The 16486-nt window shown below is 47.5% G+C and overlaps 1 protein-coding gene across 4 annotated transcripts in view; it reads left to right on the plus strand.

Moving 5' to 3' along the window:
- NMNAT3 (nicotinamide nucleotide adenylyltransferase 3) overlaps positions 1 to 2808 on the plus strand; it is a 116279-nt gene extending 113471 nt beyond the window's left edge. For all 4 annotated transcript variants that reach the window (XM_080802275.1, XM_080802281.1, XM_080802279.1 and 1 more), the window contains one exon: positions 1638 to 2808. In XM_080802275.1, the coding sequence (XP_080658401.1) occupies positions 1638 to 2053 (416 nt within the window). In that variant the 3' untranslated portion in view covers positions 2054 to 2808. The remainder of the gene's footprint in view (positions 1 to 1637) is intronic.
- Positions 2809 to 16486: the final 13678 nt, after the last annotated feature.

Consider the following 16486-nt stretch of genomic DNA (forward strand, 5'->3'; position numbering starts at 1 on the left):
TACTTCATACTTTCAGGCTCATTCAGTTATAAAATAGTCCTATGGGGTAAGTACTGTTAATATCCTCATTTTAAAGTTGGGGTCACACAGCTGTTGAATGGCAGAGCCAGGTCTAAGGTGTCTGGCTTTAAAGTCCTAGTTCTTAACCATCGACAGACAATTTATGAATACATGCATCGGTGTTTCAATATCATTTCATTATAGCAATATTACGCTGCTAGAGTGTTTGAAAAGTCTGTTTCTATAATTATATCTGCTTCTTCAAAATCAGTAAATAAGTCCAGTGCCCACTGTTTCATGGATGGGGAGACTGAGGTCCAGAGAAGGCTGGATCAGCCCCATAGCAACCAGTGCCTGACTGAGACTGAATTCAGACCTCCCATGATCCCTCCAGTTTCTCACTTTACGTCCCACAGCTGATCTAGTCCTCCTTTGTAAACTCATCTCTCTGATCCATGCCCAGATCCTTCCAAGTTTCCACAGAAGAGGAGCCTCAACCCACCATTTACATCAGCTCTTTCCCCAGCTGGTAGTATCCCTGAAGTCGTTCCCCCCGCCCCAGCTTAGGTTTCCCAGTGACTGAGAGCTGCCAAGCTCTAGGAACACAGCCTTTGCCATTTACTGAAGCTAGACTCGGCTTCCAGGAGGACCAGAGATTCCTAGTGGCTGCTTCTAGCATAGACTTGATTTTCTCCTTTCCACATGAGCCCATTCAAAAGGGACATGACCTTGAACAGTGCCAGGAAAATCCAGGAAGGGCATCGGGGTTCTGATGCATATACAATTCCCGCCAGCAGGAGGCGGCAGAGCCCATCATTTACAAATGCCCCACTCGGAGGCCTGAGGTCAGGTTTGAGTCCTGCCTCCTCCGCCTGGAGTGACCTCAGGCAGGCAGGTTTCCCTCCGCAGACTGGGCACAACAATAACGCCTACCACGTGAGATTGTTCTGAGGATCAGAGGAGATTAAACCCATAAAGCGCTTAGCGGTGGTGCTCCCACTGAGCACCCAGTAAACGTTAGGCATCCTTTTATCATCACAACCATCTTTCTGTTAGAACAAATGCCAAAGGATTATCCACATTGATCAGTTGTTCTAGAGCTTTGTTATATTGAAAACAGATGAAAAGGTCACTAGCTGTTGATTATCCCAAGAACCTTTATGCTGAGATTTACTTCTAAAAGTACCAGGTGTTAGGGCTGAAATAAGATTGTGAGAAGGCCAGTGACTTGCCTGAGGCCCACAGCTAACACTAGGATTTTACAGTCTTACCTTCTATCTGAAGACCAGGTCCACAGCCGCCTTCAGACCACCCTGCCGTGGGGTCCAGCCACTGCACGCAGACTTGTGGTAGAATACTGGAGGAAAACAAACAGGCCATTGTGTATTTCTTGGCGCTTTACCAATAGTAAACAAAAGATTTATTGATTAAATTATTACTTAACAACTGTACGTCCCTGAAGTCACTCCAGATTCACTTACATGCTTTTTTCTTTTGCAGTCATGAACACACAGACACTGAGTTCCCAATACATTCCCAGAAAAGCATCCTGTGCAGTTTTCAGATGGAATATGATGTTATCTTTACTGGCCGTGACCGTTCTGTAACCTTGTCGGCCTCCACCCTTGTTTTTCCAGCTGTGCCCGAGCTGAAGCTGCTCTGCGGGGCAGATGTCCTGAAGACCTTCCAGACCCCCAACCTCTGGAAAGACGCACACATCCAGGAGATCGTGGAGAAGTTCGGTGTGGTGTGCGTGAGCCGCACAGGTCACAACCCAAAGGAATACATCTCGGGCTCGCCCATCCTGCACCAGTACCGGCACAACATTCACCTGGCCACGGAGCCCGTGCAGAATGAGCTCAGCTCCACGTATGTCCGGCAGGCCCTGAGCCAGGGGCACAGCGTGAAGTACCTGCTCCCAGATGCCGTCATCACCTACATCAGGGACCACAACCTCTACACCAGGGACAGTTCCTGGAAAGGCAGCAGCATCCAGAGGAGCGAAGGAAAGACAGGCTGGGAAGAGTCAGCCTCTCCACAGAGCTCCTTCTGACCAAAGGGCAGTCTAGGCCTTGGGCTTTTTGGGTTTTTTTCCCTCATGTTTCCTTTGTTTTATCTAGGCAATGAGTTGACTTCAGAGGCATCTTCTGTCCGAGGAAGATATACATTTCTTTTGGGAGGAGGAGCAGGTTCCTACATCTCAAGAATGGACTTTCTCCGAAGAGGTTAAAATGGCGTGACAGGTCACTAGAACTAGACCACAGCTCTCAGAACCTGTCACTGTAGAGGCCTTCTTATTCGGTAAGGGGTGACTCGGGCATGCGCATCGAAGGCAGTTCTGCGCCAGGCAGGGCCCCTGGGGGTCAGCTCAGAACTGCCCACACACATTTTTTAACTAGAACCAGGTGCAGCATGCCTGTCTTGATGGGAGAGATTTGACAGGATGCTAATTACCAAACAGTGGGCTTTGTCAACGCCTTGTTCCAACAAAATAATACTAAGTGAGGAGTCAAAAATTTGGAAGCAGCTCTTAACCACCGTCTGCCTGCCTAAGCTGTAGATACAATTTTAAATCTTTCTAAGAAGTGACCTTCAAACAGTATTTTTGATACGGCAGATATTTTTAGCACGACTTTTTTTTAATAAATGCCAGGACTCCTGATTTCCAGGTTTCTAAAAAGGAACTGAGGTAAAACAGATGCCTTGACTGTTTCAGAGGATCTTTTTGAATGTTTTATGACCGCCTGCCTGTTTGAATATTGGCAAAGAGATAAATAATAAATTGACATCGAAAGATATTAATGAAAAGTTTCTCTTTTTTCTTCCTTTGTTATATTATTAATGCCTGATGTACCAGCTGTTGCTCTTCTTTTTAGCTACCCCATGAAATTTGCCACTGTTCCAGTTGAACTGACATGAATTTAAAAGTTTCTGTTTCCAGATACAAGCAGTGGGGAAAGCAGTTGCTTTCGAACACATTGTAACGACTGGGTAATCTGAAGCTCTGGGCCAAGGGCTCCATTCAGGGGGGCCCTAAAGGATAAGAAGAGGAACTTTACCCGTGTGCAAGATTGTCATTCCACTCCTCCTTAAGAAGAGGTTTTAATTGCATTAATTGGGTTGGAGTTTACTCTTTACACCTGCTCACCAAATGACTGAATGCATTCAGAATGGACCACTCCATACTTTTACATGTGTTCATCCTTGCTGCAGGTGTCGTCATGCAGAAAAACAAAAGGCCAGCCAGGAAGAATCTCCTATCTCCCCAGACATATCCCAGCGTTCGTGTGTGTGTCACGATAGCAAGGAGTAAAGTAGGCAATCAGGATTTCCTGGATCTAGTGTAGTGGGGCCCTCCTGTGGGGTGGGGAGGGTCCCTAGACCCCCACCCCTGCCACCTCTAAAGCTGCTAGCCCTTCCCCACCCTGACTGTGCTCTGCACCCCAAGGGATCTCTAAGAACCTTGGTGATGCAGGTGAATAGGAATCAAACAGCCTTGTCCACAACAAGCTGTGTGGCTTGGACCAGCTCCCTTCCTTCCTGTGAGCCTCGGTCTCCCAAACTCTAAAATGTGGCGGTTCAACTAGATTGTGTCTAAATTCTCTTCTAGCTCTGATTTCCTGAGGCACTGAGTGCCGTCCTCCATCCTGGCCACCCTTCTTGGGGTCCAGTTCACTTCTGGCCACACTGGAAGTTCTCCAAGGGCAGAGGGTCTCTGTTTTGTTGGCTGATGTATCCTAAGTGCCAAGAAATTTGCTGTCCCAAACGTGGTGGCAGGATTTGCATCCCCTAGGAACTGGACAGAAATTCAGACTCTCAGGCTCCACCCCAGACCTATTGACTCAGAATCTGCATTTTAATAAGATTCCCAAGCCATTCAATGTTCAGGCCTAGAACAGTGCCTGTTAAAATAAATATTAGCTTTATTTTTAGTAGACTGCTTATATGGTTGAAATATATGATTGCATCACGTTTACTCTGGTGACTATCTTCCTCCTCACCCTCTGAGCAACATTTTCCCACTGTTCTATATGGATTATAGAAAGAACACAGCTGGAGTGTCCAGAGAAAGTGGTGAGCGATCCTGGGGGTTTGAAGCAGGGTTTCTCAACTTGAGCAATATTGACATTCTGGGCCAGATCACCCTTTCCTGTGAGGGGCTTCCCTGGCCTCTCTCCATTAGATGCTAGGAATACCCACCCCCACCTCTAAATATAACAACAAAATGCTCCCAAGTCCTTCCCAAATGCCCTCTGGGGCACAAAACAGTCTCCCTGGTTGAGACCCGCTGGTTTAAGGATATGACTGGGGGTGGGGGTATGTATGTGAGGAGGGCTTCCTGCCTTTCTCATCAGGGCAGATGAGCTGACAGCAGCTTTAGAATATCATCCTCTTATAAAGGGTAGTTTGACAGGTGTTCCCACCACTCATGAAGTCGTGTTTATCCTGGGGGACACAGTGCTACTGACAGTGGGAATTAGAAGCCATACCCTTGACTCAGAAGCACCCCCAACTTCAGTCTCCCTTACTTCCACATGCCCTGAGTGACTTTCTCTCCCGTGTTTTTACAGGCTGAGGTTTCCTAGCACGTCCTGAGCTCTCAGTATGGACAGCCACAGCCTGGCAAGCAGGGACTCAAGGAGCGGAAGCTGGAAGTCTTGTGATTATAACTTTTGTGATTCAGAATTCAGGGTTCATTCATTTGAATCATTTTTGGTGCCCCTCTCATGTACCAGACACTAGACAACACTAGGAGTATAATGATGAATAAAACAGACTGTCTCTCCACTTGTGAATCTTACAGTCTGGTGGGAAGGTGGAGAGGAATCAAATATTCCCAGGACCAAACATCTTATTACAGACTGGGATGATGGTTCTGAAGGCCAACACACAGCATTCTCTGCAGCCAGAGACCCAGGTTCACCATGAGGTTAAGCTGAAGCCATAGTCCCTCACTTGCCCTGTCCTTTTCCAACACCCTGTCGGGGGAGGGGGAAAGGTGCTAATTGTGTGGGTATCTAATTTCACATTCATCATTTTTATTTTTCTGAAAAGTGACCTTCAAAGTTTTACAAAGTATAGACTCCATAAAACATTGGGGATTCATCCTGATGACAGAATCTAGAGAGCAGGGAAGAGAAGATGGACCTGAAAGATGAATTCACAAGACTTGGGGATAGATGGAGGCAGTTGGGCTTTCAGGCAGAATGAACAACATATGCAAAGGCCCTGAGGCAGAAAAGGGCAAAATGAGCAGCATGATGAGCTGGGTTCATCATTAACTCCTTAAGGAAGGTGTTCACTATTGCAGCGTGCACCTCACAGCAGGCATCCTGGCATGCCAACGTCCCCCCATCCCCCCTTCCCATAGGTTCAGGACAGCAGGCCCAATTAGGCTTGATGAGGAGATGCCCTCATCTCTCTGATTCATGGCTGTACCATGTGGCTCCCACCGGTGCTGAGCTTTTACATTGTCTCCTAAAATAAAACAACACAATAAAACCTACTTAATAATAATAAAGTAAGCACATACACACATACACATACACACACACGCACATATATATCTCTCAATTTCTAGACTCTTACTTTGTCTCATTGATTCATGTAGCCTTCTTTTTTTAGTATCAGAAGGGAAAACAGGTATCAGCGCTGTGCTCCTGATTTATTGCATTGACACTGCCCCGCATACCTGATCTCACATTCCTTTCCATTCCCTCAGGCCTTCTTTGCATCTAGTGTGCCAAGGTGTTTTGTTTATTTTGCAAGAACAGAAAAACAGCGTTTTGGCCTCCTGGGTAAATAGAATTTCCAGCCTTAAATAAAGGTTCTCCCGTGGTAGCAGATGCTGGCCAAATGAGAGGAGCTGGGCATCCCAGCCTGAGGAAAGGATTTTTCATTTATGATACTGTCTGTCGCTTGGGAGAGAATGATGCAAAATCCCATTTTAAACCAACAGTGCAACAGACTTGCAAGGCACGTCTGGTAATTGGGTCAATACAGGAACATGAATTTCCTCATCCCTGTCCTGCCCTCCCTTTGCCAACAGTGTTTCCGCCTTCACTTTTGGCAAGGATCTCCATGCACGGACTTGCTCAGTTTCAGTCGTGAAGTTATTTTCTTGGACATGTGTGTTGCAGACACACATGTATGACTAACAAACAATCTATAATAATGCATGTAGGCACACACCTCAGAAGATTTTAGACTTGTTAAAATAGCCCCAGAAAGTCTTGTTCATAGCGCCAGACCCTGAAAACCGGGAGGAACCCTAACATTCATTGGATCCTGCCTTTCTCAGTTTTTCAGAACACTGAAATCCCATAAATTAATGGGAGTTCCACTATGAGAAACAAAGAATATGGTATTCTGCAGACCAGTTTGGAGAGCCCGGCTTTCCTTCTGGTGGAATCCATAATGAGTGTCTCCATGTCCTGCTATCTTCTTTCCATGCATTCCTTACATGCAGCCTCTTCTCTCCATCCCTTCTGACACCCTCCAGCCCAGACTACCATCGTCTCTTAGCCAGACTCCTGTGATGGGTCTCCCCAAACCACCCTTGGCCCCTGTGATCCACTCTCAGCATACGAATCTGAGCGGTTTTGTGATTGCACACGAATCTGATCATAATACCTCCCTGCCCAAACTCCTTCCACAGACACCATAAAGTAAATGGAAGACAAGTCAAGACGTGGAGAACACATTTACAAAATGTGTATTTAATATTTAATAAATGACTTATATCCAGACTATGAAAAGATCTCCAACCGTTCAAAAATAAAAAGACTAAAAATCTGATTAAAAGATGATCCAGGGATGCCTGGGTGGCTCAGTTGGTTAAGCCGCTGCCTTTGGCTCAGGTCATGATCCCAGAGTCCTGGGATCGAGTCCCTCATCGGGCTCCTTGCTTGGCAGGGGGCCTGCTTCTCTCGCTGCCTCTGCCTGCTTGTGTGTACTCTCTCTCTCTCTCTCTCTCTCACAAGTAAATAAAAGCTTTAAAAAAAAAAAAGATGATCCAAAGATCGAACTAGACCCATGTAGGAAAAGGTTAACACTGCAGGCCAGATGCGGCTGTTGAGAAAGGCTTGCTCCTAGACAGGCCCTTGGCTGGTATCTGGGAAATTGGCTTTTGGAAGGCTGCCCATGATTCTGACTGATAAGGCTGTTCTGTCTACCTGGGGCGTGGAGTCCTGCCGCCGCAGCCTGCCTAGGCTGGTACACACGATGCGACTTGTAGTGAACACCTGCTCTCCTAAGCCTGGAAGTTCAGAAATCATTGCTGGTCTTGCAGGCACAGTGCCTACGTCACTAGCCCACAATAAAACCCCGGGGATTCAGAGTCTCAGACAGACTTCCCTTTGCAGAAACACTGCATGCTGTTGTTGCATTTCACTGGTGGAAGAATTGTGTTCTGTGCAGCCCCCACTGCAGGAGGAGAATATTGGAAGCCTTCACCCAGTCTCCCCGACTCTCCTGGATGTGTCTTTTCCCCCCGATATTCCTGCCATGCATCCTTTCACTGGAATGAGCCGCATAGCTAACTCTGAGCCCTGTGAGTTCTTCAAGAGAGTCACCAAACATGAGATCCTGGAAACAAGACACTTTACCATAGATATGTGAATGACAAATGAGCAACAAAAAGATGCTTGGCACCAATGGTCTTGAGAGACCCAAAATGAGATACCACTTTGCACCTCCATGAATGCTTAAAATCGGTCAGCAAAATCCCATTCTTAAGAATCTGTCCAACAAGAGATGCGAACATGTACATGTCTGTCCCCTCACTTGTGTGTGATTATCTACCGTAGCAGTACTCATTATAGCCAAAAACTGGGAGAATCCAGATGTTCTTCAGCTGGCAAATGGAGAAACAAATGTATCCATGCAATGGGAAAATTACTCAGCAGCTCAAAGAAGGAACCTGCAACAAAAGAGATGACTCTTGGAAACGTGCTCAGCGGAAGAGCCAGACAATAAGATGACACGTTGTATGGTTCCGTTTATGTGAAATTTCTAGAAAAGGCAAAACTATAGATAGAGGCACAGAGCAGAGCAGCGGTTGCCTGAAGGTAGGGGTGAAGACTGACTGCAGTGCGTACAGGTAACTCTGTGGGGCGAGGGGGTGGGGCTAGGAATGTGCTAAAACCATACTGCAGGGATGATGGCACAACTCTGTAAATTTACTGAAGTTCATCAAACCCTGCACCTTACATGGGCAAATTCTGAGGTATTTAAGTTATATCTCAATAAAGGGGTTTTTCAAACACCTGAGCTTCCTTTGCTTGCCCTTGGAGTGAAGACCTGATTCCCCCAGGGTGGCCGCCCCACCCCCCACGCTCCCAGTGCCCCACAGCACACTCCTGCAGCTTGTGCCCTGCTCCAGCCTGGCTTTGCTCAGTGTCCCCCCCGACCCACACCTCTCCTTCTGTCAGCACTTCGCCTGTGCGCCCCGCCCCATGTGTGCCATCTCTCTGCCTCCCTTCTCTGGGCTGATTCCCATTTCTTCTGTTCTCCACCTCTCCTTGCCCTTTCTGGAAAATGAGACTTGTCCACTGCACCCGTATTCCCAACTCTCTGCCCTCCTCTTGTAAGAGAATTTCATCACTCTGGAAATGACGGGTTCAGTGGTGACTCCCAGCTCCCCAAAAGCAAGAATTCGTCTTGATCATTGCTCTTCGTCCCTAGACAACTCCTGGATCAGTAAATATTTCAGAAAATAATACCTAATAAGCATCTTATCAGCTCTGAGAAGCCCATGATAAACACACCTGCCTAACTTTGTATCAGTGTTTTTGAAGCATGTTTCCACACACAATCTTCTTATACATATACACTTAATAATATGTGGACCATGGTACTCAGAGGTGCAGTTTAGGAAGTTCTTATCTAAAGTTTTTCCCTTTTTTTTTTTTTTTTTGTATCACAGACAACACTGCAACAAATACCCTTCTCCACAAGCCCTTACAAACCAGTGCTTTCGTGGGACAGATTCCCAGGAGTGGTATTGTTGGGTCAAATGCTATGTGTACTTTTTATTCTAATCGATGTTACCAGATTGTAGATCTTTTTTTTTTTTTATTTTAAGTAAATTGATTTTTTTCTTTTTAAGGAGACTCATAGAGCTGCTGAAATTCTCATTTCCCTATTCCTTTGCAGGGAATCACCTTCATTACCTTTTATACAAACCAAAACGATATCCATCTTTTTGTTTCTATAGATAATGTGTGATAATGAATTTCAGGGACTCACCACAGAGAGACACAGCCATTTGCAGGCACACATTGTTCCTGGTATGTTCTATGGGTGGACAAAAGCAGATCGTCTGGACAGGTGGTGGATTTATGGGGGGGTGGGCAGATGGCTTTCACATCCTACTCTCAAACCAGGACAACCGTGCTAGCCGCTGAGCAGCTCTTGCAATGTCCTGTCAGGCAGAATGGGTCACTCTCCTGCCCATCTACACCCACCACACACACTCTGTTCCTCAGGGCTGGCTGGGCGCTGGCGCCCTAGCGGGCTTGCCCAAAGGCTCCTTCCTGGGCCTATTACCATGACAGCTCCTTTTTCCTTTGTGGTGGCATTCCTGCACTGACACTTGTCCATGGCTCCCCATTTCCTACAGGGTGGAGTACAAATGGCTTGTTAGAGCAGGTGTTCTCCATGGCCTGGCCCTACTTGTTTCTCCACATTTCCTTGCACTGTGTCAGACCAGGCCGTCCCTTCTGCCCCCATGGCTCCCCCTTAGCCATGCTGTTGCCACACTGGATTACCCCACTTTCCTTGAACATGCCAGGCTTTCCTCCAGCTCCCTGGTTTTGCATGTGTCACTCCCTCTTGGGAGTGTCCTCTACACCCACGATCAGGCAAATCCCTACTCAACCTTCTAAACTTTGGTCCTATGCTCAACCGCCAGCATGCCCCAGAAGCACTCAGTACAAGCCTCTAATTGCTATACTCCTGTCTCCCCTTGATTGTATTTTCATCAGAGCAGAGTCCTCAGCATCTAGCCCAGTTCTAGGCACCTGCCAGGTTCTCAGGAAGTGTTTGCTGAAAGGAGCCATCAACGCGCAGCTTTGACACTTGCCCCAGTTCTTCTGGTGAGGATCCACTGGGCTCATGTTCTGAGGTGTGCAGCCCATAACCAGGGGCTGTGAGGAACATGGAAGGAATTTAAGACCCAGTCTCTGGCTCCAAATCATCGACAGGCTCACTGGGGGAGCCCAAACAGGCATAGGAAGTGTGTGCACATGAGAAAGAGCTCTGTCCGCCTGAGCAGTGTGGACAAAACAATATGACTAGGAGAGCCCAGAATCTCTCAGAATCCAGGAGAAGGGAAGAAGGAGACTATTTGTGCCAGGAGACCTAGGGGAATAAGGCTGGGCTGGCAGAGTTTAGGAGACAAAGCCACCAGTGCCACAGCAGGAAGATGACATGGGACAACTGGACCGCAGGGGGAAAGGGTACAGATGGGGCTGGGTAAAGACATTAAGACATTGAGGTCAGGTGGTCAAGGGCCTCAAATGACAAGGAAGAGAAAGAAACTAGAATTTATTGAAGAGGTATGTTCCCGAATCCTCAAAATTACACTACAAGGTGATGGCTCAGAGACATCAAGTGACTTGCCCAAGATCACACAGCTAGGAAATGGTAAGCCTGGGATTCAAGAGCAGTCTGACTCTAAAATCCAGGTGTGTTATTGCACTGGATTCTGTCAGTCCAGGGTCAGTGGGCAGGGCAGACCGCGAAGGAAGCTCAGATGACAAGGGTCTTCACAAAGATTATTATAATGCAATTTGGAATGGGTTTTTTGTCTCTAAATCAATGAGCTCCTGGCCTATTTCTTCTCCTTTTGTAACCACAAATCTTCCACCAGTTGCCTAAAAAGGCTATTTACCCTCCAGTGCTTCTAAGGGGACAGGCGCTAGATGGAAGCCTTGAGGCCAACCCTGAGGTGATTGGCCTGCTCGCCCCACCCCTGTCATCCTTCTCTGGGAGGCCACCTCCCCCTTGCCCTGCTCTATATTCACTCTCTGGGCAGTCCTCAGAGGGCCAGTCACATGCTTCCTGGAAATCAATGTGTGTTTGACTAGCTGCCTCCCTTCCATCCCTCATTGTATAATTCTGCCCCAAGAACACAAAAACTTTGGTCTGGCAAGATTTGTTCTTTTTAAATCTGTCCGGAGCCTCACTAAGGTGCATTAATCTTTAACTGTTTATAGATTTTTTTTCTGCTTAGAATATACGCCCTGTGCTTTCATTTCACGTGGGAATTAAAGTTCTGCTTCCATATTGATGATGACTTAAGGAGACGTATTTTCTCTCTGGGATTTTCCTCTGTGGGCTTATCTAGCAGATCCAGCAGGCCAAGGCCCCCATAGATCTTTGCTTTATTCAGGAAACAGTAGCCGGTTAAGACTTTGGGCTTTGGGTCAAACAGAGCCAGACACGCATTCAGTCCCCAGTCCTGACATCCAACCATGTGACTTCAAGCAAATCACAAAACCTCTCTAAAGCTCATTTTCTTCTGAAAACCAAGATCCAGTGGAGTTATATCCTGCCCAGGGTGCTATAATCAGCACAAAGTGCATAACAGTCCTAACAATTACTTCTGAAAGCCCTCAGTTCTGCGAGGACTCATCTCCTAACCCACCCCTCCTACCCCTCACCCTTTTCTGTCTCCCCTCTTCTTCCAAGGGCATCTGCCTGCTCCTTCTCTGTCCACTAAGTCAACCTGTCGGAGCTGCCTCCAAGCCTCCCCTTCACCTAGCACCTCTGATCAGCTTGTGAGAAGACCCAGGGTAAAGTCCACAAAACCACCATCTTCCTTAAAAAGGCAGAGAAGGGGAAAAGGTTGTAAATGTATAGAGTTCACATTTTTTTTTCAAAATATTTTTTCAAAAATATTTTAAGCCTTATCATCCAAGGTGAAAACACAAAATAAATCTCCTGTTTAAGTTTCAGCCTCACAAGTACCTCAAGACTGTGCAGGAAAAGTGATAAACAAACAAGAAACCTGGGCTTCCTGGAAACAAAGCAAATGCACGTGGGTTAAGAATCAGCCAATATGGGGAACCTGCGTGGCTCAGTCAGTTAAGCGTCTGCCTTCGGCTCAGGTTATGATCCCAGGGTCCTGGGATGGAGTCCCATATCAGGCTCCGTGCTCAGTGGGGAGCCTGCTTCTCCTTCTCCCTCCACCTGCTCCTCTTCCTACTTCTCTGTCAAAAAAATAAATAAAATCTTTAAAAAAGAAAAAAAAAGAATCAGCCAACACTTCGTCTTCTATATGAAATGGCAATGGCTGCTTCTAGCTGCCCACCTTCTTGGATAACCTGCCTCCACCTCCCACTTCAGTCCTTTTATAGGCCTGTCCCAAGGGAGGTATGCTGGCTGGCTAGCAGTAGGCAGATAAATTATACTGACCCCTTTCTCACCTCTTAATGACTCTGGTATAACCTAATTGCTAATGCCATCTCACTTAAAATTCCTTTAGTAATAACTTCTGACCAAAAAACCCCTCATCACCATCATGACTCAGCAAGGCATGGAATCATGACCAATGGCAATGTATGAAACTTGTTTGGATCCTTATTCAGACTAAAAAAGTATATGAAATAAGTGAACACTTTCTGGATATTTGATGATATTAAGGAATTGTATTATTGGTTTTTAGTTGTGATAATGGTGTTGTGTGATTGTTTTTGATGAGAATATCTTTTAGAGATACTTCTCGAAATGCTTTCAAATGAAATGAAATGGACATGTGTGGTCTTTGTTTCAAAATAATTTTGAAAATGGGAGGGGGGCGGGTGGGAATATAGATGAAATAGGATTAACCATGGGCTAATAATTGTTGAAGCTGGTGGTGAATCCATGGGAGTTCCATATACAATTCTCTCTATGTTTATGTACATTTAAAATTGTCCACGACAAAACAGCTAGGAAAGCAAAAAAGAGTGAGAGAGAAGGAAGGGAAGGGAAGGGGAGGGAAGGGGAAGGAACAGAAGGAAAGGGTAAGGAAGGGATGGGAAGCATAGAAAAGACCTCCCATGTAGTGTGTGTCACAATCTGTAGAAACAATTGTCATGTGTCCATGAAAGGTGGCTGACCAACTCTGCAGAGGCATTTCTTGGACAGAACTAAATCCCCAGACTAACCCCACGAAGTGGGTGGAAGAGTTTGCAGCTTGTAGACACAGTGTGTCATTTGCATATTCATGAATGCATCAAAGAAGAGCATCCTCAGTGGACCCTGGTGCCCCTCAGCCCCGGAGGCCTCTTGACAACGCCTCTCACTCCTCAACCCAGCCGACACAGGAAGGCAGCTTTGCCGGGCCCCTTTCATCCCTTCAGACATTAACCTCACAGATGGCACCGCAACAGCTCAGGGATCGGAGCGGGGTCGTTCTCCATAAAATAACTCCAGAAACATATTTGAACACAGGAAAGGGAAGATTTTTTTACAAGTCACCAAAATAAAATGAGCCCTTTAGAAGAGAAGCAGGGGTGTGATGTCACATGAGGAAGGTTTTCTTTATAAGCATGAGGGAGGAGTATGTGGCCGTCGGGCCCCTGCTGGGACACTCAAGTCTCTGGGTGCGGGAGCCCTGCAAAGAGGATGGGGATGAGGCTGGAAGGCACATTCTGCCCCAGCTTCTTGCGAGGAGCATCTTTTGGGGGAGGCTTGGAGCCTCAGAATCTGTTTCTGGGCTCTCTGCTCCAACCCCTTCGCCCCGAGGAAGCTCTGCTGCCCCGACAACCGGGGACATCCAGCAAGCGGCTTGACCTCTCTGATGAGGAGACAGGACTGCCCACCATGCGGGGCAATTATAAGGATCATGGGCAATCGATGAATCATTTCATGGAGATGGCTCCCTGAGCTCCAATTTATCCCCATGGAGCAGACTGATCCACTGAAGAATGAAAGGCACATTTGCTCCCTATCTCCTCCAAGCTCTCCTCTCCCCCAGCTCACCCTGGGGGCCCTTGGCTCGCTCCTGTCCTCCCTCCTTCCACCCCAGGATTGCTCACTCTGCCTACCAGCACCACTGTATACACACACAGCTTCTAGGTAGCTCCCCACTGCCTGCTTCTTCTCTGTGCTCTTGGTGGCTCTTTGGGATGGCTCCTGGATCTCCACTGCTATTCTTTAAAGCTAGAGAATGAAGCAAGCCCAATCAGGATGTTGTAGAGTGCTTACATCTCTCTCCCCTTCAGTCATTAAGAAGCCTGCTCCTTCCTCAGCACTCCTTTGTTCCCCTCTCCCTTCCCCTCACCTCCTCCTCACCAGTCAGATCCTGGCTGTTGTTAAGATCCAGCTGGAGCCTCACCTCCTCCAGGAAGCCCTCACCAATTGCCAGCCACACAGATCCTCTACTTTTCTTCATACACCCTTCTCTGTTACTCTCTTTGCTTTACACATCCCAAGTGATAGCAGCCCAGACAAAAAGAAACTCTGAAGCATACTGAATAAATGGATTAAATCAAGCAGGACAGAGAGGGCTAAGGAAGGATAACCATGATGATACCTAATGATTCATGAGACTCACAGGGTACTTCTCCCCTCAACTCACTGGATTGACCTTAAGGCCCCAGAAGCGGGCACAGGCCAGCACTCTCTCTCCCTTGCCTTCCCTTCACTCGTATGTCTCCTCTGGCTCAAACAGCAGTGTGTCTGGAGTATACTCTGTGTCAGGCCCCTCTTCATCCATTGTCTCCTTTGCTTCTCACTTCCTTAAAAGGTAGGTAGTCAGAGTGTTCCCATTTTACAGATGTCAGAACTGAGGCACAGCAAGGATAAGCCACTTCCCCCAAGATCACTCAGCTTCAACTTCAAACCAAGCATTATGTCTCTAAACCCTGCCCTCACCACTGGCCCCCAGCTACAAGGAACAGCACAGCCAGCAGGAGCCACACTTGGGAGAACCCTCTGGCAAGGAGACCCAAAAGGGCAGGAGTCTACAGACCCACTGGGGGACAAATGCAGCACAGGCTGAACTAACGGCCAGCCAGCTAGCTCCAAAGAGTGAGGTCAGATGAGTGGAAAATGTACAAAGTGGCCAGATGTTGGTCTTTGGGATGCACGGGGGAGGACCAGACAGGTGAGGAGGACATGCCTCTCTGCCTAGAGCATGGAAGGACCGCAGTGGGCATGGCAGAGAGCCAGAACAGACTGGGACCCTGCTGTGGGCGAGGTGCTCTGCTGGGCACTTGGCATAATCCATCTCAGTAGACTCAGCACAAAGACAGAAAGTTGGGGAGCATGAGAAATCCAGCTCTCTGAGCTGGATGACTCAGGGGAGCAGGAAGAAGAGTTTAGACTAGCTTGGGGTGACCAAGAAATGGCCAGTTCACTATTTAAGACTTTGGCTGATTCTCTGTTCTGGTGACTTTGGCAGACAAGGAAACCCAGGGCCATGGCTGGCCCTGAGTGATGCCACAGAGAACCCAGTCCATGCTGGGACCCACCCATCCACCAGACTGAGCCGCAGGGACTCCTTCCTGTACCTTCAGGTGGGGCAGGGCTGGGATAAGTTGCCCTAGCTGTCCCCCTGAGATAGACCCTGAGCTAGTAGGGAGGGACACCGAGCCAGGGTCTGTGGGAACAACTGATGGCCTGAGCATCCCAGAGCCAAGTGAGAAAGAGAAGGGGAACCGGCCAGTTAGGGGTTCAGCTGTCTAGAGCAGTGGTTCTCAGCCAGGGCTGATTTTGCACCCCTCTCTCAGGCATTCAACAATGTCTGGAGACATCCTTATGGTAGGTGCCGAGAGGAATATAATGGGAAGAAGCCAAGAATGCTGCTAGATGTCCTTCAGTCCATAGGACAGCCCACCCCCCCCAACAGAGAATTCTGTGGCCCCCAAATGGGCAACAGTAACATGGTTGAGAAACCCTGGTGGAGAGCAAGCTGGGTGAGAGGGACTTAAATCCAAGCCTCTCCCCAGGACAGAGCTGCCCCTACCTTAAAGAAGAGGCATCCTCTGACTCAGCCGTCCGCAGTGTGAAGACTAACACGAGCCCCAGGCTGGAGGTGGAGGAGGGGGCCAAGCGGGAAGCAATGGCAGTGCCAGGGGAGGAAGAGAAAGTACCTGCTATCACCTAGGCTTTGATTTGTGCAAAAAGCAATTTATAAGAGATAGTTCATCTTTAATAAAGGGTCAAAGAGTCAACCCACATGATTATGTCATCTCCTTACTGACAAAGGCAGAGGTTTGAAAGTACTGTGACACACCCACCGGTGGGAAAGGAAATGTGATCAAAGATCTTCATTATGGAACTGTTTCCAACAGCAGACGATTGGAAACAACACAAATGTCCATCAGTGCTGGACAAGCTAGAGAAACAATGGAATGCCCTGCCAAAGAACGACATTTTCTATGTACAGAAATAGAAAGGTCTCCAGAATGTATTTAGTGAAAAAAGGAAAGTTCAGAACACCGGAGTACTGCACGGCCATTGGATGAAAGAGAAGGAGAAAAAAATCTGCGGT

The sequence above is a fragment of the Martes martes genome (assembly GCF_963455335.1).
Source record: "Martes martes genome assembly, chromosome: 1".
Classification (NCBI taxonomy): Eukaryota; Metazoa; Chordata; class Mammalia; order Carnivora; family Mustelidae; genus Martes; species Martes martes.